The following is a 25,797-nucleotide window of genomic DNA, read 5'->3' as shown; positions in this document are numbered from 1 at the left end:
AACAACAAATTTCATAAAAGCTTAGACATTTCTGTTTGTCTATTTGGCAACAAAAAGGGTGCTTTGAGGTTTATGTTTAATAGCAATGATATGTTAACTGTGATGGCTCAAGAATGGTTTCTGGAGGATATTAAAGAATTATTTTTGCATTAGAGTTTTTGGATTGTGGATGATGTGCAGCTGTCAAAAAATAAACAACAGAGAACCAGACTGGGTAAGCATAGTCATTAAGATGATGTATGATTAAATCATAAAAGCAGTTTTATTATACTTAATACTTCCATACAGGGAGACAAAGCACCAAAAAGACAAAGCAAAACTTTGCAGAAGCCTCAGATATACATAAAGTCTGAGCACTGAGTCCAAGATGTGAGTCATTAAGGCAAGTCACTACAGGTAGAAAGGACAATATTGCTCATGTCAATCATTTTTCAGATTTTAGAATAAATTGCATCTCTAACATGTCTTCTCTTAAACTGTGTTAAAAAAACTATCTCAATGCAACAACAACAACAAAAAATTAATTTCACTGTTTGTCAAAAGTGGGTGCATTGTATTTTTTTGATTAAACAAAGCTTTTTTTCCCACAGGAAACTTTCTGTAGAAGTCTTTCTTTGAGAATGACTTAAAAGTGAAATAAATATTTAAATTCTATCAACATCAGAAGACAAGATTTTTGGTTTTATTAAGTATGAAAATACTTTATAAGAATGCATATGTAATTATACAAAATTACTTGTATTATACAAATAATTAAACAAATAATACAAATAAAAAAATTACCCTATTCACCTATAGTGTCTTCTGTTAAGAAGTTGCCCATGAGGTCAATGAGGTGCTGATCTGAGGTGATGTTGCCCTCTGGTGGCATAAGATGCATAACAATAATAGAGGTCACAAGCTGGAGAGAGAGAGAGAGAGAGAGAGAGAGAGAGAGAGAAAGGCTCAAAAATATCAAAGTGAGAGAACATAGTGTGTGAAGAGGTACGTTTTAAGCTTGCAGAAATACAAAGTTACAGAGATACAGAGCTTTGGGGCCAGGACACTGAAAAACTTGCTGCCCATGGTGGACAAGGGAAATCTAAGAGTATGCACCAGGGTGTAAAATTCAAGAAGCTCAGCCAAATATGGGATGAAAAAGAAGAGTTGGCTGGTATAAATGGGCCAGCAGGGCTAAGCCCTCTCTCTCTTTCAAAAAAAAAATTGCTTATAAATGAGGCTAATATTATTTTAAACAAAAGGCTTCAAGAAGATTATTTTTTACTTTTGTCAAACCAAGGACAACAGCACCACTAATTACTGTGCTGGGTCTGGGGATGATTTCTTTCTAGCCCAGACTATAGATTCATGCATTGTCTCATCGACAGACATGTCAAGTGATTATACTTAAAACACCTGACTTTAGTAATTCATGAAAAGTGTTGCCTTTCAGTAAATGTGTTCCTCTGTATATGTGTACTACTTTCATGTATATGGTGAGATCCCCTGCTATAAGGCTCAACCATAATTGTTTCATAATAGTAAGGCTGAGTTACTGACAGGTAGTAGAATTTATTTTGCCCTCCATTCAGTATCTTGACCACCTGTCACTATATGAAGGACTTGCGAGGCATTAACAGTTAAAACAAGCTTTTTGGACTGCAAGAAGGATAAAGCATAATTGCTGGGATATACATTTTTATGCTTAAAAATTCTATATGAATTTTATGCTTAAGAATTCATGTAACATAACTTTATATAGTGACCCTTTCCAAGTGGGAGTCAGATCACAAGTAATAATGGTCATCAAAGCAAATCTGTTTTCATATTAAGAAAAAAAATCGGTCTGGGTCAAAACTATAACTAGGGTTAACGAGAAAACTCAGAAGTCTGAGGAAAAGCTCATTAAGAAAAAAAAAATACAAAGGTGTGTTACAATTGCTGTATAACTAGATTTGATCTGAGCTTGTCTTATGAAGCTTCATGTCTTCCCAGCCTCTAAGACTGATCCTAACATGAGGAAATAGACTTATTGGAGAGGACTGTATTTGTCAGAAGAGCTCATTTGACTTGAACACATACACCCAACTCTGAAGTCCATAGGTAAGCTGACTCTGAATGAAACAATATTCTGAACAAGAACGTAGAATCTTATTCTTGACAGAAATAACTAAATTGATGCACTCACGTTGAATAAAACAGGGTGAATAAATGATTCATGGAGCAGTAGAAGAGAGGTGGATGTAGTTCAGGCTGAATTCCACAAAACGTGGACCAACTGACCATTAATTAGTGTATACCTAAACAGTATGCACTCTCTTGAGTGGAGACTATCCTAGAGAACACCGGCAATTTATCTGAGAACATGTGGCATGCCATTTACTGAAATGAAATGAATACCTCCAAAAAATAGGTGTAATAATCGTCTCCTGTTAAACTCTCCCAGAGAATACCACCTCACAATGTCCCCTGGTTTGATCCTGAGCTCAGGTTACTGTCTGTATGGTGTTTCCTACATTCTCCCCATGTCTGTGTGGGCTTCTGTCAGGTTCTCCTCTGTCTGGTTTGTCCCTGCCTCACAGTGTTCCCGATTGAAGTACTGAGTGAATGATGAATGAATGAATATGTGAGGAAAGTTCTAAAGGGAGAAAACAAACTTAATCTGATCCTGCCTTGCTGGTGGCTCTCATGACCCCAAAGGGTTAATGTTTTCACTGACTTCTAACCTAGCCTTAGTCATCATAATGTTCCACAACTTGCGATCATTAATTTGCATCTGCGTCACTGTAATTCTGTAATTACCTTAAGCTCACATAATCTCAGTTTCCCTTTCTCTGGTTATACTTGCAGCATCAATGACTCCCAAACCATTGCCATATTAAGCCTCTTGATGGTGAAGATGTATATAATTGTTTATCTACTGTTATATATGTTTATGCATATTTTTTAACCCACCACCACCTCGTCCCATCTGGTTAATTTGTTACCCACATAAAAAGTTAGACAATTGCCTTGTGTATTGCCTTGCCTTCTGTGAAACTAGAGACATTGGGCTAGTACGTGTCAGTTTGTCAGCATAGACAGATTCTTTCTATTAACAAACTGTCACAAATTGGAGGGTCTTGGTGCATTGCTTGTGCTGCTGTTTGGTTTATTGACTAGTTTTTGTCTGCTATCTTTATGACATAAAAACCAGGGATCCTCAAACATTTGGCAACACAGGGACCCCTTTAACCAAATAAGCAAATAAATAAATTAATAAATAAAAATTAGTTTTGATTTAGTTTATGAATATATATTCAATTCAAATAGTCAAGTAACCAGTTAAACAGGCTAATAACTATCAATAATTAAGCACTCAATAATAAATACAAAAGCTTCAGTAACGGTTGGCGGTGGCTTTCATCACTGTAAATATATACATGCATACATATGTATATATATATATATATATATATATATATATATATATATATATATATATATATATATATATATATATATATTTGCATCTGCGTCACTGTAATTCTGTAATTACCTTAAGCTCACATGTATATATATATATATATATATATATATATATATATATATATATATATATATATATATATATATATATATATGTGTGTGTGTGTGTGTGTGTGTGTGTGTGTATTTTAATCGCTGACTCACTGGCTATGCTTCATGGACCCCATTTGAGAACCATCGATATGACATATGATATATTTAAATGAGTTTCTGAGCCTTTTGCTTATGGAAGGTCACACTGCAGTCAGAAGGTCTTATTTAGAAGCAGTGACTTGATGATTGAGGATGATTGATGATTGAAGACAGTCTGGTTGGTTCTGTGATTATATAGTCTGTCTGCAACTGAATATATGAAATAAAGTTATAATCCCTTAACATTCTGAATTTTAGGTATATTTTCTGGTAACTATTTCTTTGCCCCTCACACAGCAGAACAAGGAAATCAACATAAACCACACCAGTTGAACAAGTATGAAAAATAATGAGCTCATCATGATTAACTAACCGACTTCTGGGTGGATCAGCTACTATGCTTCTGGCAAAACCTTCTAAGGTGCAGTGAGAAAAACCTATCCTGGCTGGAGCCAAGGTAAGGAATATCCAGATGTTGTCATTTTAAGGCATATAAATTAATAACACAATTCATATTCTGTCCTTTTTATATTTGTTAAAAGAGTACATGTATTATCTTGTGTCTTTATTAGTATGTGTACAATATCCAGATAGAGAAAAATATTTAGCTTTTATATTCTAAATTTTGAAGTTATGTGTGATCTGCAGCGGTATATATCACAGAGAAATATACTCTGGATATTTGATTCTAAAGCTTAAAAAATAATAGATGTCAGCATTTTTGAGATGTGAGCATTTTTCTTTAATGAAAGTACAGTAGTAAGTTGGAAATCATCATAAAAAAAGAAACAGTGACTACTGACAACTAAAAGAAATGGGACTTCTTCAACACTGTTACACCCTTTTATTATAACATGTAATACATCTTATAATAAAAACTCTGATGTAGATGAAACATGTTTTACTACATATTTTTTGGTGTGTGCTCTATGATTATTATATGTTGCATAGAGACACAGAAGTGATACCAGCCAAGAATCTGCCCAAGCATCATGGCTACTAAAGGTACGTTATTTTATAGGCATGCAACAATACTAGTTATTATAATTCACTCCAGCATATTTTACTGTTATTTACATTTGAATATGTTTGTACTTGTAGTTTGTACTTGTAGAAACTAGATAGTAGTAATAGCTAACTTAGGTAGAGTAGGGAAGATCATGTCCGACATTCATTTTCAATATAAAGCTCCCACCGGAATTCAGATAAATTGAATTGGGGGGAAAAAAAATAGGAATGGTGCATGGGAGTGTATTACCACATTTGGTGTGAATTAGTCTTTTGGTCTTTCAGTCATTCATTCATTCATTCATTCTTTCTAGAGTAACTCATTTACAGTTACTTGTATGGTGGATACTCCACATAATCTAAGACTAATAAGTGAATTAAAAACATCCAGTTATTTAACAAGGACATTGATATGGTGAAGTTTTCTGTAAGGAGATGTTTATTTAGCATTTCTGGAAGGAGTTTCCAGTAGAGTGCTTCGTAACAGTCAGTTCAGGACAGAGGGCATTGCGGTTTTGGGTTTCATTATTAACTTGAAAAGAAAGAAAAAAGTGGCTGGTGATGACTAGTTGTAGCTGTTATAACATAAATGATAACAGGAACTAACTTGTTTAGCAGATGTTGCACAACATAAAATGCAGCTTTTGTGACATGCCATTATAGGAAAATAATCACCTTTAGGGTGGTAACAGTAACTTTCCTGATTATGATCACATCACTCCACACCATTGTGGGTTATTTTTCTATAACAGCACACCTATTCCTTGTCTTATTTTTTGTTACCTAGTGTGAATTGCTATGAACAATTGTCTATAGCTGATAAATATTACACCTAATGTTTTATATGTATATATATATATATATATATATGTTGACCTGTTGGTTAAAGTTTATATATATATTGACCTGTATATATATGTTGACCTGTTGGTTAAAGTTTGCTTAATAAAAATGTTCTGAAAATTAACATTTTATTATACAGAGATCACCTTTATTTTACAGGAAGGGCATCAAAACATTTCCTGATATGTGTGACCATTTTGCTCATTCATGTGTGGATGGTGAACTCACAAGGACACCCTCAAGTTTCAGACATGATTGTAGAGGTAAAAACATTGTTTACTTTAACTTCTAGAGTAAGTTTCATTTAGAGAGAGCCCTCTCAAAATGTAAGATTTTAAATAGTTTTATTTTATTCAAGGGTAACATAATTTCCACACAGTGATTTAGGCCTGTAGTACCATAGTATTTATAAGAATGTTGGTCTATGTGACATGATAAATAAGTAAGTGAGGGGGAATGGCATACTCTCTCATGGGCATCTGCGAGCTCATGTGTGCAAAACACTTTTCTCCGAGTGTGTTACACTGCTGTGAAACAACATGAGCAGCAGTTTGATGTAGTAGTTGTCTTCAAGCCCCTTGGAGAAAGCATGTGTTTGCGTCACCATCTATATTAAAAAAAAAAAATAAAATAAAAAAAAAAAATCTGAAAACTACATAGCATTAGAACAAATTTGCTTGATTAAAAGTTTTTCTAGACCAGTGGCTCTCATCTCCATTCACAAATCCACCATTCTGTCCCTGTTGTGCCATTGTATACTTTTCTTATACGGTCATACTGTACCTTTTGCTTTACACCTCCTTTTATAGCCATTGTTCCCTATTCTCATTAATCATTACTCCTTAAGTTTGTTGAATTGACTTTGCTCCATACTTTCCACTGTTCTTTGCTCCATACTCTTCATAGTGGTCACAGCTTCCTGTTTTTGTTCATTCTCGTTCTCTCTCACTGGTGATTGGTTCTCTCTATTCATTGCCTCCTTATTTACACTCCTTATAATCATGCAGTTCTTTACTTATAAAGTAAAGACTTATAAAGTCTTTCATTTTTTGATAGCAGTCCTAATCTATGATTTTTAGCCTATTTCTGTATGGTTTTTCAGTTCCTGGTCTAGTTCCTGGTGTCCTTCCTGGTCTTGGCCAATTGTTGTTTTTGACAAACTGTGTTCAGCGTTTTCCTGGTGTACTCATTATCACTATTAAACTAGCCATAATAAACATGCAGGCTTGCTTTATATATCTCACTCCTTCATACGCACATACAGGGATGGGCTGCCGTGTCCCAACACAACCTGTTCCAGCTCATCAAGGGCTTGATAATGAGCCAACGAGTTGGATTAGATGGTTTAAGAGCAATACAAGTGGTGCAAAGAATGATTATTAGAAATGTAACGCCTGTGTTTTAGACCATTATAAATATATCTGGCAAACACACTTGCACAGCCAAAATATATGTTAACCAATTTAAGGTTTACTTACCCTGATTTGCTGTGGACTAAAACTAGAATGGCACGTCACTGCCAGAATCGTCACTGCCAGAACTCCCATGCTGCATCATGGCCTACAAATATAAATTGCTGATCAACTGAAATTTTTGCCAATTTTTTGACTCTGCCATTGTCTAATGTTTTGGATCTTACTGCCTGTCTGCTTTCTAATAAAGCATATTTTGCATCCACTTCTGCCACATGACATAGAACTCCAAGTGTTCTATCTACAGGTCATCCACAAGCAGAGTTCCTACTCTCTTCCTTTCAGGAACTAAAATAAAGTGGTCAGCAGAACAGCCTTTTATTTTTTCTTTTAAAGATGCAAATGATTGAATAGACATCTTGGTATTGTATCAACCAATTCTCAGTTAGGGTCAAATGTGAAAACAAATAAAAATTAAAGATATATATTAACTAAATATGTTCCGTAACCTCTAAGCATTTATCAAATGCATGATTTGCTAATTAATCTAAAATAATTATTTACAATTATCTTACCTCTAATTACTTATTCTTTGCAGAAATATCTTGTTTAACCCTACACAGAACAGACAGAAAGATGCAAATATTTAATGAAATAAAATGATTTAATGAAACAGAAATTAGATTTGAAAAAATCATAGCTAAGGATATTGCTTATATACAAAACTAACAATTAAATCAAAACAGAAAAAAGTAGGTAAATACTGTAGATCGGATAAAAGATGTCACAGGGAAATGTTTTAATTTTTTTACTTGCTACCTTAATTGATTTGACAGCACTTCATGATTACCCATGCTAAATGTGAAAACCTTTAAATCAAAGTTTACAGGTTATTATAATGCACTGTTCTCTAGAAATGTTTTTTATTGCGGTAAATATATATATATATATATATATATATATATATATATATATATATATATATATATATATATATATATATATATATCTTTTCTCTCAGACCCCAGACGACCCCAAATGTACTTACAGTACTTTTCTTTTTTTTAAACTTCCAGTTTAGCCAGACAGATGCCCAGATGGATCATATAAGAGAAAAAAGAGATGGTAAATAATAATTCTAATTATCTGTTTATGATCAAAAAAATATATATATAGACTAGTGGTTTTATTTATTAAATTCTTTTTGTTTTGTTTAACTACTACATTAACCACAACTTCCACAAACTCCACAACCACAAACTCCACAACCACAAACTCTACAAACACAGCTGCCACAACTACAAACTCCACAACTACTATCTCATCAACCATAGCTCCCTCATCAACAAACTTCACAACTACAGCTGCCACAACTACAAACTCCACAACTACAACTACAAATTCCACAACGACAGCTTCCACAACTACAAACTCCACAACCACTAACTCTACAAACACTCCTGCCACAACTACAAACTCCACAACCACAAACTCTACAAACACAGATGCCACAACTATAAACTCCACAACTACTATCTCATCAACCATAGCTCCCTCATCAACAAACTTCACAACCACAGCTGCCACAACTACAAACTCCACAACTACAACTACAAATTCCACAACGACAGCTTCCACAACTACAAACTCCCCAACCACTAACTCTACAAACACAGCTGCCACAACTACAAACTCCACAACCACAAACTCTACAAACACAGATGCCACAACTATAAACTTCACAACTACAACTCCTACAACTACAAATTCCACAACGACAGCTTCCACAACTACAAACTCCCCAACCACTAACTCTACAAACACAGCTGCCACAACTACAAACTCCACAACCACTAACTCTACAAACACAGCTGCCACAACTACAAACTCCACAACCACTAACTCTACAAACACAGCTGCCACAACTACAAACTCCACAAACTCTACAAACACAGCTGCCACAACTACAAACCCCGCAACCACTGCTGCAATGAACACAAACTCCATAACCGCAGCTCCCACAACTACAAACTCCACAAGCCCTACAAACTCTACAAACACAGCTGCCACAACTACAAACTCCACAACCACTAACTCTACAAACACAGATGCCACAACTATAAACTCCACAACCACTAACTCTACAAACACAGCTGCTACAACTACAAACTCCACAACCACTAACTCTACAAACACAGCTGCCACAACTACAAACTCCACTAACTCTACAAACACAGCTGCCACAACTACAAACTCCACAACCACTAACTCTACAAACACAGCTGCTACAACTACAAACTCCACAACCACTAACTCTACAAACACAGCTGCCACAACTACAAACTCCACTAACTCTACAAACACAGCTGCCACAACTACAAACTCCACAACCACTAACTCTACAAACACAGCTGCTACAACTACAAACTCCACAACCACTAACTCTACAAACACAGCTGCCACAACTACAAACTCCACAACCACTAACTCTACAAACACAGCTGCCACAACTACAAACTCCACAACCACTAATTCTACAAACACAGCTGCCACAACTACAAACCCCGCAACCACTAACTCTACAAACACAGCTGCCACAACTACAAACCCCGCAACCACTAACTCTACAAACACAGCTGCCACAACTACAAACCCCGCAACCACTAACTCTACAAACACAGCTGCCACAACTACAAACCCCGCAACCACTAACTCTACAAACACAGCTGCCACAACTACAAACCCCGCAACCACTAACTCTACAAACACAGCTGCCACAACTACAAACCCCGCAACCACTAACTCTACAAACACAGCTGCCACAACTACAAACTCCACAACTACTATCTCATCAACCATAGCTCCCTCATCAACAAACTTCACAACTACAGCTGCCACAACTACAAACTCCACAACTACAACTACAAATTCCACAACGACAGCTTCCACAACTACAAACTCCACAACCACTAACTCTACAAACACTGCTGCCACAACTACAAACTCCACAACCACAAACTCTACAAACACAGATGCCACAACTATAAACTCCACAACTACTATCTCATCAACCATAGCTCCCTCATCAACAAACTTCACAACCACAGCTGCCACAACTACAAACTCCACAACTACAACTACAAATTCCACAACGACAGCTTCCACAACTACAAACTCCCCAACCACTAACTCTACAAACACAGCTGCCACAACTACAAACTCCACAACCACAAACTCTACAAACACAGATGCCACAACTATAAACTTCACAACTACAACTCCTACAACTACAAATTACACAACGACAGCTTCCACAACTACAAACTCCCCAACCACTAACTCTACAAACACAGCTGCCACAACTACAAACTCCACAACCACTAACTCTACAAACACAGCTGCCACAACTACAAACTCCACAACCACTAACTCTACAAACACAGCTGCCACAACTACAAACTCCACAAACTCTACAAACACAGCTGCCACAACTACAAACCCCGCAACCACTGCTGCAATGAACACAAACTCCATAACCGCAGCTCCCACAACTACAAACTCCACAAGCCCTACAAACTCTACAAACACAGCTGCCACAACTACAAACTCCACAACCACTAACTCTACAAACACAGATGCCACAACTATAAACTCCACAACCACTAACTCTACAAACACAGCTGCTACAACTACAAACTCCACAACCACTAACTCTACAAACACAGCTGCCACAACTACAAACTCCACTAACTCTACAAACACAGCTGCCACAACTACAAACTCCACAACCACTAACTCTACAAACACAGCTGCTACAACTACAAACTCCACAACCACTAACTCTACAAACACAGCTGCCACAACTACAAACCCCGCAACCACTAACTCTACAAACACAGCTGCCACAACTACAAACTCCACAACCACTAATTCTACAAACACAGCTGCCACAACTACAAACCCCGCAACCACTAACTCTACAAACACAGCTGCCACAACTACAAACCCCGCAACCACTAACTCTACAAACACAGCTGCCACAACTACAAACCCCGCAACCACTAACTCTACAAACACAGCTGCCACAACTACAAACCCCGCAACCACTAACTCTACAAACACAGCTCCCACAACTACAAACTCCACAAGCCCAGCTGCCATAACTACAAACTCCACAACCACAAACTCCACAACTACAAACCCTGCAACCACAGGTATGATTTTCATCCATTTATATTACATTACAGAAGACCAACATTTGACTATAAAGTTTAAAGATCTATTCAGACTTAATACATTTCTGGAGTGTTTTTATTAGTCTAAACAGAAGTGAATCTGCTATTATTGTTTAATCAATAGGGGTCCAGCACTTACACCTATTTAATTTCATCTTGCTGGTAAATACATCTTATATACGGTTTTATTTGTATATGATTTGAAACCATTGTCTGTGCTTTATTAATCAAATTTACCTGGACGGTGTTATCTGCATGCTTACATTTAGCTAGAAAATGAAATATTGAAACTGAAGGTGATGTTGAGGTGTTTTGTGAACTAGTTTTGTGAACTTTATCTTTGGACACGCTTCCTGATTTAGAGTTTCTCTTTTCAATTAATGTAATAATTATTATTTCTGTTCACCTTCTTTCCTCTAGTGCCTCCAACTAAATATCTGATGGAGATGGACATTGACATAATGAACACAGTAACACTTAATCTCCTGAGGAACTTTTTGGAGTCACTCAGTTTACCCTTAATATATAGTAACATCAATGTCACTGAAATCAACATCTCTACAGGTAACCAATGTTTCAAGTTCTATTGAATCTCATCCTGAAAATATGTCAGAATTTGTTGTAGGCCTACTGAATCAGTTTATCATAAAATCCACCAGTAAGTTTTTTTTTTAAACTAATGGTTTTATATAGAATACCTTAGAAATAATCAAATAACAAAAACACACTGCATCATGTTTTTCTGAATCATCTTTCTATTCCACAGTGTGCCTTTTGAATGGTACTGAATATCAGTGCAGGTGTGAGGATCAGTATTTCTGGCTGTATGAAAAGTGCACAGTATATGGGTCTTGTGATGACATCACTGATGGCTCGTGTGGCTGCATCAATGCTATTCCAAATGAAGGACATTTCTGCCAACCAATCAGTGAGCTGTCTAGTATGTATGAAGTATAACACAAACATGAGCACATCTAAAGTTTGGTTTTTAATTATTCCATTTGCATACAGTGTCATTTTTATTGGCAGAGGTCTGGTACTTTTGATGGTTTGTTTGCTAGCATATGAACCACATGTAGCATCAGGCACAAGCAACAGTGCGGTTATACTAAATATCAGCAAGGCTATGATTAGGCGTAGATACTGTAAGTAATTAACTGGCTAGCTACCTCACATTAATTAGCTACCTCACATTGATTTGTACATTCCTGTTAAAGGTGCTTCCGGTAAAATTGGCATCACTGCTTCCTTTTCATTTTTATCTGACAAGCTTTCATATTTTCAGTCAAAAGTATTGTTAGCCATGTCCACTGATGATGTCACTGATGATGTCACTGATGATGTTGCTAATGGTAATAACAATTTCAAACTAGGAAGTGAAATTTAATGTAGTGAACATGGACGAGCAGAGCGATACACACAATATAACATCCCAGTGTAGTTATAGTAACTATAGGAACTCTTCGAACGCCGTTTGACCAATGAAATTAGTGGACCATAACTAACTGTTATAACGCACAGTAATGAATACTGAAAGAAAGCAATATTTGCCATGATTCTTCAGAGATCTGCAAGTTAGAATTTATTTTCCCGTTCTTGGATTTTAACAGGTTAGACCACACTAACTTAACTCTCAGGCTTACGTTTCTTTGTTGTTGTAACTAAATCCCTTTTCTCCTAGTTTCACTGTTGATACTGATTAAAATGACTTAAAATGGATAAATAAACACTATTCAATATTGGTTGTTTTACCTCAGATTCTTCAGCACGCCCAATTTCAACAGACACACACACGCAAAAATAAACAAAAAACCCACCGCAATATCTAGCCCAAGATATGCAAATACTCACCCATTTTCTACTCTCAATTTTTGTCTTTGTGTTAAACAAGAAAGAAAATAATGTTCATTAAGTACTTGTGTTCACTTGTTTCCTCCAGTGCCTCAGACTGAATATCTGGTGGAGATTGAAATTGGCACAATTAACACAGAAGCACTTAATATGCTGAGGAATATTTTGAAGACACTCAGTTTACCCTTAATAAATAGTAACATCAATGTCACTGAAATTAACATCACTACAGGTAACTGACTTTTCACGTTCTGTTGAATTTCATACTCAAAATCAGTCACTGTTTGTTGTAAGCCTATTGTATCATCTTATTATATTAGCCACCAGTACATGACGTCAGATCAGACAATTTAGAGATTGCCTTCATTTGTTGTAACAGATAGAATCCAAAGAAAGATTTCCCACAGATTTGAAATATATTCTTGGGTAGTGGTCACCCTGCCCAAGTATTACCTATGTGACACTGTCAAACATGTACTTAAAATTATTTATACAGAGAGATATCCTTTTCAAAAATCCATTTTTAAATAATTGCTCTAAACATAATGGTATAATCATTTTGACTTCTCTCAAAGTGTTTTTTAAATTATAGCATTGTTTTAACAGAATCATGTTTTTCTGAATCATCTTTTCTATTCGACAGTGTGCAGTTTGAATGGTACTGAATATCATTGCATGTGTGAGGATCAGTATTTCTGGCCGTGTGAAAAGTGCACAGTATATGGAGCTTGTGATGACATCACCAATGCCTCATGTGGCTGCATGAACGCTATTCCAAATGATGGACACTTTTGCCAACCAATCAGTGAGCTGACTAGTATGTATAAAGTATAACGTAAAAATTAGCACATCTAATATGTGGTCTCTCATTATTCCATTTGCATATAGTGTCTCTTTTATTGGCAAAGGTCTGGTACGTATTGATGGTTTGTTTGCTAGCAAATGAAACACATGTTGCATCAGACACTGCTTCTAGTGGTGTTATCCACTAGCACCAACCTTTCACCTGTGCAATGGGAAAAAAAATTACTAAACCTTAATAATGAGAAAACTTTATCAAAATGATACCTTATTAAAATGATCAGAATATTCAAAATTAGGACTTATTATTACTGCACTAAAGCTTTATAATGGCTGCTGCATCCACATGCTCCACAAGTGCACCCAACACAACCACACCCAACACAACCATGCCCAACATAACCACACCCAATATAACCCCAGCCAACACAACCATGCCCAACATAACCACACCCAATATAACCCCAGCCAACACAACCACAGGTATGATTTTAAACCTATTTTTTTCTTTTCTAGAACATATTTAAAGTATGTCTTTTTGTCTTTTGTGGCAAAGAGTGCACCAGCAGTGTCTATTTTATTCCATATTCTTTTACTTCATCCTACAAGGCAGACGTTTTTGACTCGAACCTTTATAAAAACAGATCTGATTACTAAAACACTTCAAATAACATTTTAAATTCCTCTGTTGTTTTATTAAGAAATTTACTACAACATATACCACAATTCTCAGCAAATAGGACTTTTCTCTATGCTCATTAATCATTGTACAACATGGTAAACTGCGTCAAAAGATTAATATACTTAATTAATATTAATGGAGGAGTCTTGTTTTTAAAGAAGGAAATTTCTAACAATTTTTGGTCCCATTCTTACAAATTCTTACAATCCTTTTCCTTCTCTTTCCTTCTAAACTGTTCTACTTTTTTTGTACACCTGTTGTATATATTTAATCTTTTGCATTTGTTATTTGGTGTTATTGTTGACTTTTTCTCTTTTTTTCAGATACCCATGCCATAAGTTTCTCACTGAAAATAAATGAAGAGTTTGACCTTGCACTTACCAACAGCTATAGTATAAAGTACAAAAATTATACAAAACGAATTGGGGATTCAGTAAGTTTTACACATGCTAATATGTCCTTCTTGTATTATTATTATTATTATTATTATTATTATTATTATTATTATTGGTAGTTGTTGTAGAAGTAGTGGTGTTATTGTGGTGTGCATTTCTGGTATTAGAAGTAATTTGACATGCCAGACATTTGTCATTTTGTAGATTAACCATAGTTACAGCAGTGTATCAGGCTACAAGGCCAATTCTGCAACCGTGACTGGTTTCAGGTGATGTTTTTATTATTATTATTTCTATATTATTTTTTTTCCCCAATATCTCTAGCTGAAGTACATATTTAAAAGTCTTTCTGTTCCACTGTTTAGATTGTACAAATCCTATGAATGAACGAAATTAGTATTGAATTAAAATGCTGCACTCAGATAATCCTGAAGACACTAGTTATAGTACATCTTGACTATATAACTGGATGCAAGAAGATTTTTTTTTATTTCCATGAAATCCAATGAAATTATGTATACATAAACCACTGATTCAACCTGTAACCTCTGGTTTTATTCATCAAACACCTGGATGTTTAGAATTCTTCATAAAGGTGCATGTTTTGAGTGATGTTTTGTGTTTTTAACAGGTCTGGCAGTGTGATTGCAGACTTCAATATTAATGCAACAAGTGATAACCTTAATTTGATATCAGCAAACCAGCAAGTAGTTGCCAGTCTCAGAGAACAGGGATTTAATATAAGTGATGATGCATTCAGTAGAACTGGTAGGGGAATATTTGTCCTTCTTCTTCTTCTTCTTCTTCTTCTTATTATTATTATTACTATTATCAGGGGCAGCTGGTATAAATAGACTAGCAGGGCAAAGCCCCACAGTCTTGCAAAGATAAAAAGACATGTTTTGTTTTGGTAATTTTGTTTTTGTATTTGTTTTTTACATGTATATTTTTGGCAGATTATTTGGGATCCACATCAGATTATTTGGCATTCACATCAGATTATTTGGCATTCATATCAGGTTATTTGCTGTTAACAAATATTTTAACGTGGAACAACTGTTATAAGAAAAATACACAAAATGGTGGGGCAGATAACTTTCTAACCTAGACTGTAGATTCATGCAGCTCATCAGTGACACTCTGTCTATAACATATAATCAGCAGTGGTTGATAAGGCACATGTGAAGTACAGAATTCTTCTTCTTTTTTTCCCACAAAATTTTATTTTATTTTATTATAAAGAATGGGTTACCAGGCTTGGTATTTGAAAGAATACAGCAAGAAGCCAGATTTAAAATATTTTAAATCAAATGTAGCTGTGTGTCTGTGTGTGTGTGTAATATAATGCATTGCTGAACCTGAATAGTCTCATTGTCAAGCTCTTGATAGGTTCTCTAACACTGATTAAATAAATGAGGTGAAAAGAAGTGATAAAACCTCAGATATGGCTCTGTGTTTCAGTTAAGGATGGGCTGTATGAAAGCACAGACCAAATATATCCTGAGAACGATGTGACACTAACTTGTAACACGACAGTAAATGACAACATAACATGGACGAAGGATGGGAAAGAGCTAGCAGCATCGGATAAGTATTTGATTAATAAAACTGCACTCGTTGTGAAAAATACTGCTCCTAGTGATAGCGGTAAGTTAATAAAAAATTATTAGTGTTACCATGTTACTACTAGCACATGACCATAAAAACAACTGACTTTATTGTGAATGTTTGAATCATCACTCTTTAATCACAAACGTTTTGGCAAAACATGACTTTTACACTTCTGCAACTCTGCAGTTTATTAGGTGGTTAGTGAGTGTTGATATATAACCGAAATACTTATTAAAATAAAATCTAAGCATATAGTCAATATATTTTCTAATGTTAATATTCATTAGCCAATTTTTATTACTCGTGTACAGGACTCAGTTAGGCCTTTCCTATTACATTATCTTAACATGCTAAAATATGTTGTTTGTTAATGCATTTATATAAAAGGGACATGATATGGTTTACATGTTCTTTCTTTTTTTTTTCTTTCCCTTATCAGGTGTATATGAATGCAGAACAAGAGTAAACTCAATGCCCTATGTTATCTGGCAAAGCCTTATGATTCCAGATCCCAATATTCAAGTAAACAGTTCCAAAGTTTTAACATGTGGGAACTTGAAAGAAAGACTGCAGTGCTGTGTGCACACAAGCTATAGCGTGAAATGGGTGTCCAACGAGGTTTGCGGTGAACCAGGTCATACACTTAAGTTTTTATAATTGATGTAGGTGGTCATGAACAGACCAACCATATATTAGAACAAACATAAATAGAATTTTTTTTAAGTATGTAGTAAAAAAATCCCCATTTGCATCTCTTTATTAAAAGGAAAGTATCTTGTTATTATGAGATAACTAATTAGTAAGACATAACTGATGTTATGTTTACAAAAATGTTTACAATACATGTTTACAGATTGAACATCTGTCAAATGACAAATGTTTTCTCATAATAATAATATAATAATATTTATCTTGGAATAATGAGATGTTTTCTAATAATAACAAGACGTTTTCTAGTAGTAATGGGATACTTATCTAATAATAATAATAATAATAATAATAATAATAATAATAATAATAATAATAACTTTTTTCATAATAATGAGATGTTTACTTTAATAATATGCTTTTCTCATAATATTTAGACACTTAACAATATCATAATAACAAAATGTCTTATATAATAATAATAATAATAATAATAATAATAATAATAATAATAATAATAATAATGCTTTTCTCATAATGAGATGTTTTCTAATAGGAACAAGATACTTATCTCATAATAATGAGATGCTTCTCTCAAAATAACAAAATGTTTTCTAATAACTAAATGCTTTTATCATAATGAGTTTACTAATAGGAACGATACATATCTCGTAATAACAAGACACTTTTCTTGTAAGAACAAGATGTTTATCGTAATAATGAGATGCTGATGGGGATTTTGTGTGGCATCACTGCACTTCCATATATTATAAAGAAATATGTAGCTTATATTCATCATTTTCAATGCAGTGATTTGCTGAATGATAATTTTCCCTGTCTTTAAAATGTTAGCTTAATGTTTCCTTTAAGATGAAAAGACTTTCAAAGACATGCAGTTTTAGAAACTCTAACTAAACTTTAACAAGCTACTTTGTTTTCCTTGTTTTGCACAGTTGAACAAAACATATACGGCTGCATATACTGTGACTACGACATTAATGCAAATGAGTGTCAACCTAGTGACCAAAACCTGACAGTCACATGTACACTCACTAAAAGTAATTACTTCAGGAGCATCAGAATAGATGCAGTCAACAGAGGTGAGAAATCGTTCATTTTTTTATATTTTCCACAGAAGCAAATACAATTCTAAAACCATCACAGGATCATTTTTGCTCCTTAAATGCCCACGACCTGCCAGTGGGTCCACACTGCTCTTGTAATTACGTACTTTTCCTATTAGTTTCACTGTTGTTACATTAATATTAAATTACTATTAATCTTCAGAATAATGTGGCAGAAGCCTCACTTCCCACAAACACCACTGTATAGCAGGAAAGTGTGAAATTTTCCCCTCCATGTACCAGTGCATGCATGGTAACCTAAAGTTGAATGTGGTAAGAGTAACACCACTTCAAGTCTGGCCACATCACAGCAACCCAGCAACTTTGGTTAGTTTCCTGTAACAGCACACTCGTCATGTTTAATTCCTTACTCACTTATCAATAAGGCAGTGGTAGGTCAGTGGTTAAGATGTTCTGATATGCAGGTTATGAATTCAAATCCCAGCACTACCAAGTTGCCACAACTGGGCCCTTGAGCAAGGCCCTTAAACCCCAGCTTTTCAGTAGTATAAATGTAAGCCGCTTGGGATAAACACATCTGACAAACGCTGTCAATGTAATAATAAATTAAAAAAAAAAAAAAGTATAATAACTTGGTAGATCTCTATGTGTTATTTCAATGTTTTTTTTTTTTTATTATTTAATAACTTGATACACTATTTTTATACAGGATAAACTTAATTATCTGTACACTTGAACATTTTTTAAAGACTACTGTGTGGATAATTTTACTGTTACTTAATAACACCGATATAACTTCTGCATGTTAAATTTACATTCCTCTCAGTGTTTCAAACAAAGATAACTTAATGTGTCATAGTATAATGCTAATGGTGGTTATTACCATTATTACCTACAAAGAACACTGACACACAGGCACATGCACACCCTACTCATCACAACAAATTAAACGGATGCAATGTGAAAATGCTCACAGCCTAATTTTGTAATTATACATTTATTAGACAACAATTTATTAGCTTTATATAAACTGAAGAAAAAGTTTTCCTCTGTTATTTTTTTAATTCTCTAAAGAAGGTTATGTTCTCATGTTTTTGTTCCTTTAGCATTTACCTGCTCTGATGATAAATCTAATGGTGCATTTGGAGCTGGAAGTGTGGGAGAAAACAAAACTGGTGACTGTACTGGAGACGTGATTGGTTATCAAATAGCTCAGTGTAATGCATCAGGTGACTGGATTGTTATTTATGACAACTGTGTCCTGAAAGTCATTAAATATTTGAAAGACAGATCTGAGGTAACCTGATTTTGTTATTATTTTCATAAAGAATAGTAGGGAAAATATCTGAATGATGTGATTCTAACCTGTTTCTTCCCATTGATTTCTGTGGTCTGTAGAATTTACTAGCCATAGACCTTCCACAATTTGCACAAAATGTAAGCAGTGCCACTGCCACAAATGCTGCAGAGATAACAAAGTCTCCTGCGACCATATTAACAATTGTCGAGTTACTGAAAACCATTGCCCATCTCTCACAAACAATTATTGTTAATGAAGACATTATGACAGTAAGTATGTTCTTGTTTTTATCTGCTAATTATGTTTTAGCTGATTGAATGTAGTAAATATCCCTATTTTTCTGTTCTTCAGAGAACATGAGCCTTTGATACCAAGCATCAAATTTCAGTGCTTTTGTTGCTGTTGTTGTTTTTGCTAATTGAAGAAAATCAGAAAATTGTTTTCTTCTTACCGATTATTTAGAGATGCTACATTTTTCTGAAGAAATTATGCATTAGAGATGTCAAATGTGCTGTATTTAATGAATATTTTAATTTTAAGGATTTTTTGCAAACTCTGGATGTCATTGGATCAGGTGATGCACAGGACGCATGGTGGAATATAAACAGAAACAGTACAACTATGATGAAGAGTTCTGAACTTCTGAAGTCTATTGAGAGCATTGCACGTAGACTCCCGGATGAAAGCTTCAACATAATAACAAATTATACCTCTTTCAAAAAAGACATCAACATTACTAACCCCTTTAATGGAACATTTGGTAAAAATTCAACTACCCAAATAAATATTCCAGTGATTAGTCCAAAGATGTCCCTCACAGTCATAATTTCTTCAGTTCTTAATAATATCTTACCTGTTCGAAATCTGACCTACAATGACAGCAGTCAAACTGGCACCACTATAAATGGAGATGTAGCTGTGATTGAGACAAAGTCAACAATTAACAACATCTCCCTTTCTTTTGCCATAAAAAATAAGGCACTTGGAAAACCTCAGTGTGTCTTTTGGAACTTCAGTCTTCTGAATGACATTGGTGGATGGGACTCGACTGGATGTCAATTAAAGACATTAGGAAATCAAGCTGAAAGATTTACATGTGAGTGCAATCACACAACCTCTTTTTCAATCCTGATGTCACCAGTTTCAACTCACAGCCCAGCCTTAGACATTATAACTTATATTGGTGTTGGCATTTCCATGGCCTGCTTGATGTTGTGCCTCATCATTGAAATCATTATATGGAAATCAGTGACACGAAACGACACATCCTACATGCGCCATGTCTCCGTAGTCAACATTGCTGTCTCCCTTCTGATTGCGAACATATGCTTCATCATTGGAGCAGCGGTTGTTAACCAAGGAGAGGGTCCCTGCAGTACAGCGACATTCTTCATGCACTTCTTTTATCTTGCCCTTTTTTTCTGGATGTTGCTGTCAGCACTCTTGCTCCTGTATCGCGTCCTCATGGTCTTTTCCAGAATGACCAGAGGCACAATGATGGCCATAGCCTTCACTGTTGGCTATGGAGCCCCATTAATCATAGCTGTCATTACTGTGGCATCTACAGCTGGAAGAAAAGGATACATTCAAAAAGATTATAATTGCTGGCTAAACTGGAATGAAACGAAGGCCCTCCTGGCATTTGTGATTCCTGCTCTGACTATTGTAGCTATAAACCTCCTGGTGCTTATTGTGGTTCTGTGTAAGATGATGAGGAGAGGAGTTAATGGTTCCACTCAGCCAGATGACAAACATCCCCTACTGGTCATTGCTAAATGTGTGGGGATTTTAACACCTCTATTTGGTCTAACGTGGGGATTCGGCATTGGGACCATGGTGTCTCCAAACTTTGGAGTTCACGTGGTGTTCGCATTCCTTAATTCACTGCAGGTACTAAAGTTATTTTAATGTCATTTTCTCTGCAACTGCAATACCACACTAAATATAATATAGATGGTATTTTATCATTTGTAACATTTACATAATACCAGAATTCATAGTTGGTATAGTAAATCAATAAGAGATGTCTCATTTGTCTCTTCAAAGGGTTTCTTTATTTTGGTGTTTGGTACATTACTGGACAATAAGGTATGGGTGCTCTAAGACCATTACACAACTGTTCACCTAAACACAGAAATGAATATAAATAATGCTTTTATATTACTTATCTTGCCATTTGCAGGTCCGAGAAGCATTGGCAGGAAAGTTGGCACTGACTAACTTGAGCTCTAATCGCACCAGGGTAAACATTCTTTATTGTTTTCTGTTATCTAGATATGGCTTTTAGACCTAGTTATTCATAATTTCTTTATTTTCAAAATGAATTACTACACATTGATGACTGATGCATCTAAATTACAGAGCACAAGTGCAGGACCATCATCCTTAGGTGCATTTCCTTTCATTCAGAGGTTACGGAAGAGAGGTATGTACAGTACCTGAACTGAAAGATATGAGATTAGAATGTACACTTCAAGCTGTCAAGTACTTTTGACCACAAATACAACATAACACACAACACAACCATTGTGTTATGTGGTATAACCATTGTAATCATAGGCTATGTTATAATGGTTGTTACCAGTTCCATGCTCCAAGTAAGTGGGCACTGTTCCACTTTATGAGTAACACTAACATTCTGGTCTTTTGCAGGTGCGCACAATATATCGGAAGGCAGAGTTTTGACCACATCTTCACCTTTCTAGCAGTTGAGCTAATATGGCTGAAAGGATTTTCTTATTTGACTTTTATCCAAAGCTACTTATAATTGATGCAGGATACAAGTGAGCAGGTTAAGATTAAGGTTAATGACTTGCTTAAGAACCATGGCAGTTGACAGCAAGGATATGAACTCACAATCTTCTGTTCTGTAGATCAAAGTCTTAATACACTTCCACTCACTTCCAGAACTAATAAACTATCAATTCACACCCTCACAAAATACCAAACTACACTGATTTTAACTGAGAAAGCCTAATATTGAACAGCTGTTGACAAATCAGTATCCTGGGTACCTGGAAACAAGCACATTACATATGTGGGCTATTAGATTTTCATTTTTACAGTTGTAGGTTCAGGAGGCTGAGGTCACCAGCAGCAACCACAGAAAGAATAAATTTTACTCGCTATTTAATTTAATCCCCTCAAAACCTTTTCATTTGATATATTTGTTTAAACAGAACACGCTCCAACTAGTTCATACATTTCTCAGTGTTAATGGCCATGGTTTTGGAATGGGATGTTTAACAGCACATATGAGTGCAATGGTCAGGGTTTTAATGTACTTTTGGCTATATAGTGTAGCTTGAATGGATGCTAGACAATATTTCCAGAATCAGGAACATGAATGGATGTGAAAACAGTGACAAAACTAAGCAAAATAAAGTATAGTACAGTGCAGTGCAGCACAAAATCGGTTACATAACACTAATGCTAAAAAAAAAAAGCCACCTCACTTTTAACCACAACATCGAGTGAATATTGAGATGACAGTCAGACTCAAATAATATTTTTTTGCATGAGACGAGAGAACAGCACAACTCATAACTGAAACTAAAGCCAAAGACTTTCTGCAGTTTTGTTAAGGGCACAAACATGATGCTTTATTATCAGTGACATTATCAGAAGAGAATAAAGACTATGACTACTTAAACTCACTCCTAGAGATTCAAGAACTTGCTTATTTTCCATAGTCATCTGTATTAATGCACACGATTAGCTCAGCATACTTTAGTGTTAAATTATGTTTATGTATATATTATGTAATTATGTTTTAGACTAATTAATTGAACTACTGGGCAAAGCATAACACAAGACTGGACTTTATGATTTGTCTACTCCTAGTCAACCATTTTAGGAAACAGCATCATCTCACACTTGCAGAAACAAATTCTTATAAACATTGCCGAAGGTTAAGGTTATGTTGAAATTTTGCTTTTGGTTCACAAATCAAGCATTTAAAAAATCAACTTTTTATTGCCTTTGCACCTCTGCTTAAAGTACAATAATAATTATTTTGAATACTGCTTCCTATCACTTAGTTCTGCACCAAATGCTTTTGGGTAACCAACTCTATTTTTCATTTGTTCATTCTTTTTTTTTTAAATTTACTTTGACAGTTTAAACATATTTAGAGATGCATTTAACATTTGGCCTTGTTACATTGCCAGAAGGTAACAAATTGAGCTCACTCACCTGTGTCCAATCACAATGGAATATTTATACTTTATTTGTTTTAAGGGTTGATGACATGTTTTTGCTTATTCCCCAGCTGTGCACTGCTGAGAGATTTTTACTGTGTATAAGGTATCATGCTTTTTAAATATATCTGTCATCTTGTGGATTGCTCATGCTGTCCATCAATTTTCACAATATTTCAAATTAGAACTGTGGCCTGTTACTAGTTCTATGCTACATTTATTTAATTTTTAAATAAATAAAACTACCATTATTTCATTTTAAATGTCTATAAACGTATTTGTAGCTTTTATGTCAGTGTCACGACAGCCCAGCACAGTGCTCCTCCCAGCCACCAGAGGTCACTATCACCACAATTTTAGTTCAGGTTCAATGACGTTTGATGGTGTGAGGGTCATTCCAAAACCTTCAGCGTTTCCTGAAGTAGTTCATGGTGGATTTTGAGATATGTATGGATCATTGTTCTGTTGTAGAAGCCAGTCTCTTTTCAGCTTCAGTTTATTGACTGACTGTGTCACATTTGCTACTGGAATCCATTCTTCCATCTACTCACGCAATGTTTCTTGTGCCAATGGGTGCCACACAAGCAAATCATAATACATCCACCCCCATGGTTGGCACGGTGATCTTTTCATCAAATGCTGCTCCTTTTTTCTCCACGAAGATCTTTGGTGATTGTGATTAAAGTTCTGTTTTTCCTTCATTCTCCAGCACTTCTTTCCAAACTGCCTCTGGCTTAACTAGATGTTGCTTTATGTATTTAAGACATCGCCTTTTGTGGTGATGTCGCAGGTATGATTTCCTTCTGATGACTCTTCCTTACAGATCATATTTGCACAAGCAACATTGCACAGTAGAATGGTGCACCACCACTCCTGTGTAAGCTAAACCTCCCTGTAGGTCCTTTGCTGCCATATGGGTATTTTGCTTTGCCTTTCTGTCCAGCATATGAGCAGTTTTATCTGAGAGTTTTCTTGGTAATCTAGATCTTGCCTTGACTTCCACAGTTCTCCATAACTTCCATTTGTTAATGGCATTTTGGACAGTGGAAATTGTAAGCTGGAAGCACTTTGATATCTTTCTTATAACCTTCCCCTGCTTTGTAAGCATCAATTAGCATCATTCTCTGATCCTCAGTCAGCTGCTTAGAGGAGCCCATGGTTGTTGAGTGTTAATACAAGGTTTCTTATACAAGTGTGAGAACATTTATTACACTCTGGAATTGTCCTCAGCTGACAATTCCTAATGACAATCCTTGACCTGCATAACAAGTACTAACAAGTCAATTAAGGCCTAATAATTCAAATGTGAGAGTTTAAATTCATAAAATACTGTGGCATAATATTTTCAGAAATATTTTATATTTAAAATAATTTGCTGTTGAGGTTGTGTTTACTTCTTTTAACTTCAAAAATCAACAAAGTATATAATTTGGCCAGGGGTGCCCAAGCTTTTGAATACAAACTGTATGTATTAAGAAATTTGAATATTTTATCCAATGATTTTTTTCTCCCCAAACCAAAATACAGACAGGCATTCAACTTGGGAAGGTATAGATGAATTTATTAACATTTCATGCATACAACCAAAAGCAACACATAACAATAATATTCTACTGTCCTTATTGCAACATATGATCATAAAAGCGTCCACATGATGAATGAAGGTAAATGTCAGTTAAAAGAATGTATTTGAAATATGAATTAAGATCAGTGACTGTTAGTAGATTAACAATGGAATTGGATACCAAACTTATATTTAGGGGAAAAAATAAAGGAATAAAATATGTATTTGTATACTGTATAGGTGAAATATCAAACAGTGAAGATAAATAAGGACAGTATTTGAAAACCTTTTGTTAAGAATATTTTTGGTTTTAATTAAATTTATTTCAGGTACAAGTAGATTTGGTAAAATAGAAAATCAATCAAAGCACCAGTCAGATAATTAAATTCACACAAACTTTTATTCAAAATATTTATGGTCATTCAAAACATCAGTCTAACCACAAAGCACATAAACTAACAAGTAACAGTATGTAAGAAGTTTAGCTCAATAGCTATGCTTTTACTATGATTTTTAAGAATTAT

General features: G+C 35.1%; 2 protein-coding genes across 2 annotated transcripts; both read left to right on the top strand.

The window, feature by feature from the left end:
- Positions 1-3,786: 3,786 nt before the first annotated feature.
- LOC128320994 (mucin-5AC-like) lies at positions 3,787-14,029 on the top strand. The gene is made up of 9 exons (XM_053241488.1): positions 3,787-4,096; positions 4,591-4,644; positions 5,650-5,753; positions 7,979-8,027; positions 8,192-11,116; positions 11,558-11,701; positions 11,904-12,077; positions 13,077-13,220; positions 13,632-14,029. The coding sequence occupies exons 2-9, from the start codon at positions 4,632-4,634 to the stop codon at positions 13,820-13,822; spliced, it is 3,744 nt and encodes a 1,247-aa protein (XP_053097463.1). The 5' UTR covers positions 3,787-4,096; positions 4,591-4,631; the 3' UTR covers positions 13,823-14,029.
- Positions 14,030-14,152: 123 nt separating this feature from the next.
- Positions 14,153-23,965, top strand: LOC117595674 (adhesion G protein-coupled receptor F5). Its single transcript, XM_053241561.1, has 14 exons — positions 14,153-14,272; positions 14,795-14,904; positions 15,071-15,135; positions 15,498-15,634; positions 16,328-16,513; positions 16,917-17,111; positions 18,079-18,225; positions 19,317-19,507; positions 19,609-19,779; positions 20,051-21,400; positions 21,557-21,598; positions 21,693-21,752; positions 21,872-21,935; positions 22,163-23,965. The coding sequence occupies exons 1-14, from the start codon at positions 14,179-14,181 to the stop codon at positions 22,213-22,215; spliced, it is 2,865 nt and encodes a 954-aa protein (XP_053097536.1). The 5' UTR covers positions 14,153-14,178; the 3' UTR covers positions 22,216-23,965.
- The last annotated feature ends 1,832 nt before the right edge of the window (positions 23,966-25,797 follow it).

The sequence above is a fragment of the Pangasianodon hypophthalmus genome, chromosome 17 (assembly GCF_027358585.1).
Source record: "Pangasianodon hypophthalmus isolate fPanHyp1 chromosome 17, fPanHyp1.pri, whole genome shotgun sequence".
In the NCBI taxonomy this organism is placed as follows: domain Eukaryota; kingdom Metazoa; phylum Chordata; class Actinopteri; order Siluriformes; family Pangasiidae; genus Pangasianodon; species Pangasianodon hypophthalmus.
Note: the sequence above shows the minus strand (reverse complement) of the source record. Positions and strands in the feature narration are given on the sequence as shown.

Coding starts and splice junctions, on each gene's coding strand:
- LOC128320994 (XM_053241488.1), top strand. Junction 5,754..7,978: donor TTTCAGACATGATTGTAGAG/GTAAAAACATTG, acceptor TTAAACTTCCAG/TTTAGCCAGACAGATGCCCA. Junction 8,028..8,191: donor TATAAGAGAAAAAAGAGATG/GTAAATAATAAT, acceptor CTACAAACACAG/CTGCCACAACTACAAACTCC.
- LOC117595674 (XM_053241561.1), top strand. CDS start 14,179: ATGCCCAACATAACCACACCCAATATAACCCCAGCCAACACAACCATG. Junction 14,905..15,070: donor CAAAACGAATTGGGGATTCA/GTAAGTTTTACA, acceptor GTCATTTTGTAG/ATTAACCATAGTTACAGCAG. Junction 15,635..16,327: donor TGATGCATTCAGTAGAACTG/GTAGGGGAATAT, acceptor TCTGTGTTTCAG/TTAAGGATGGGCTGTATGAA.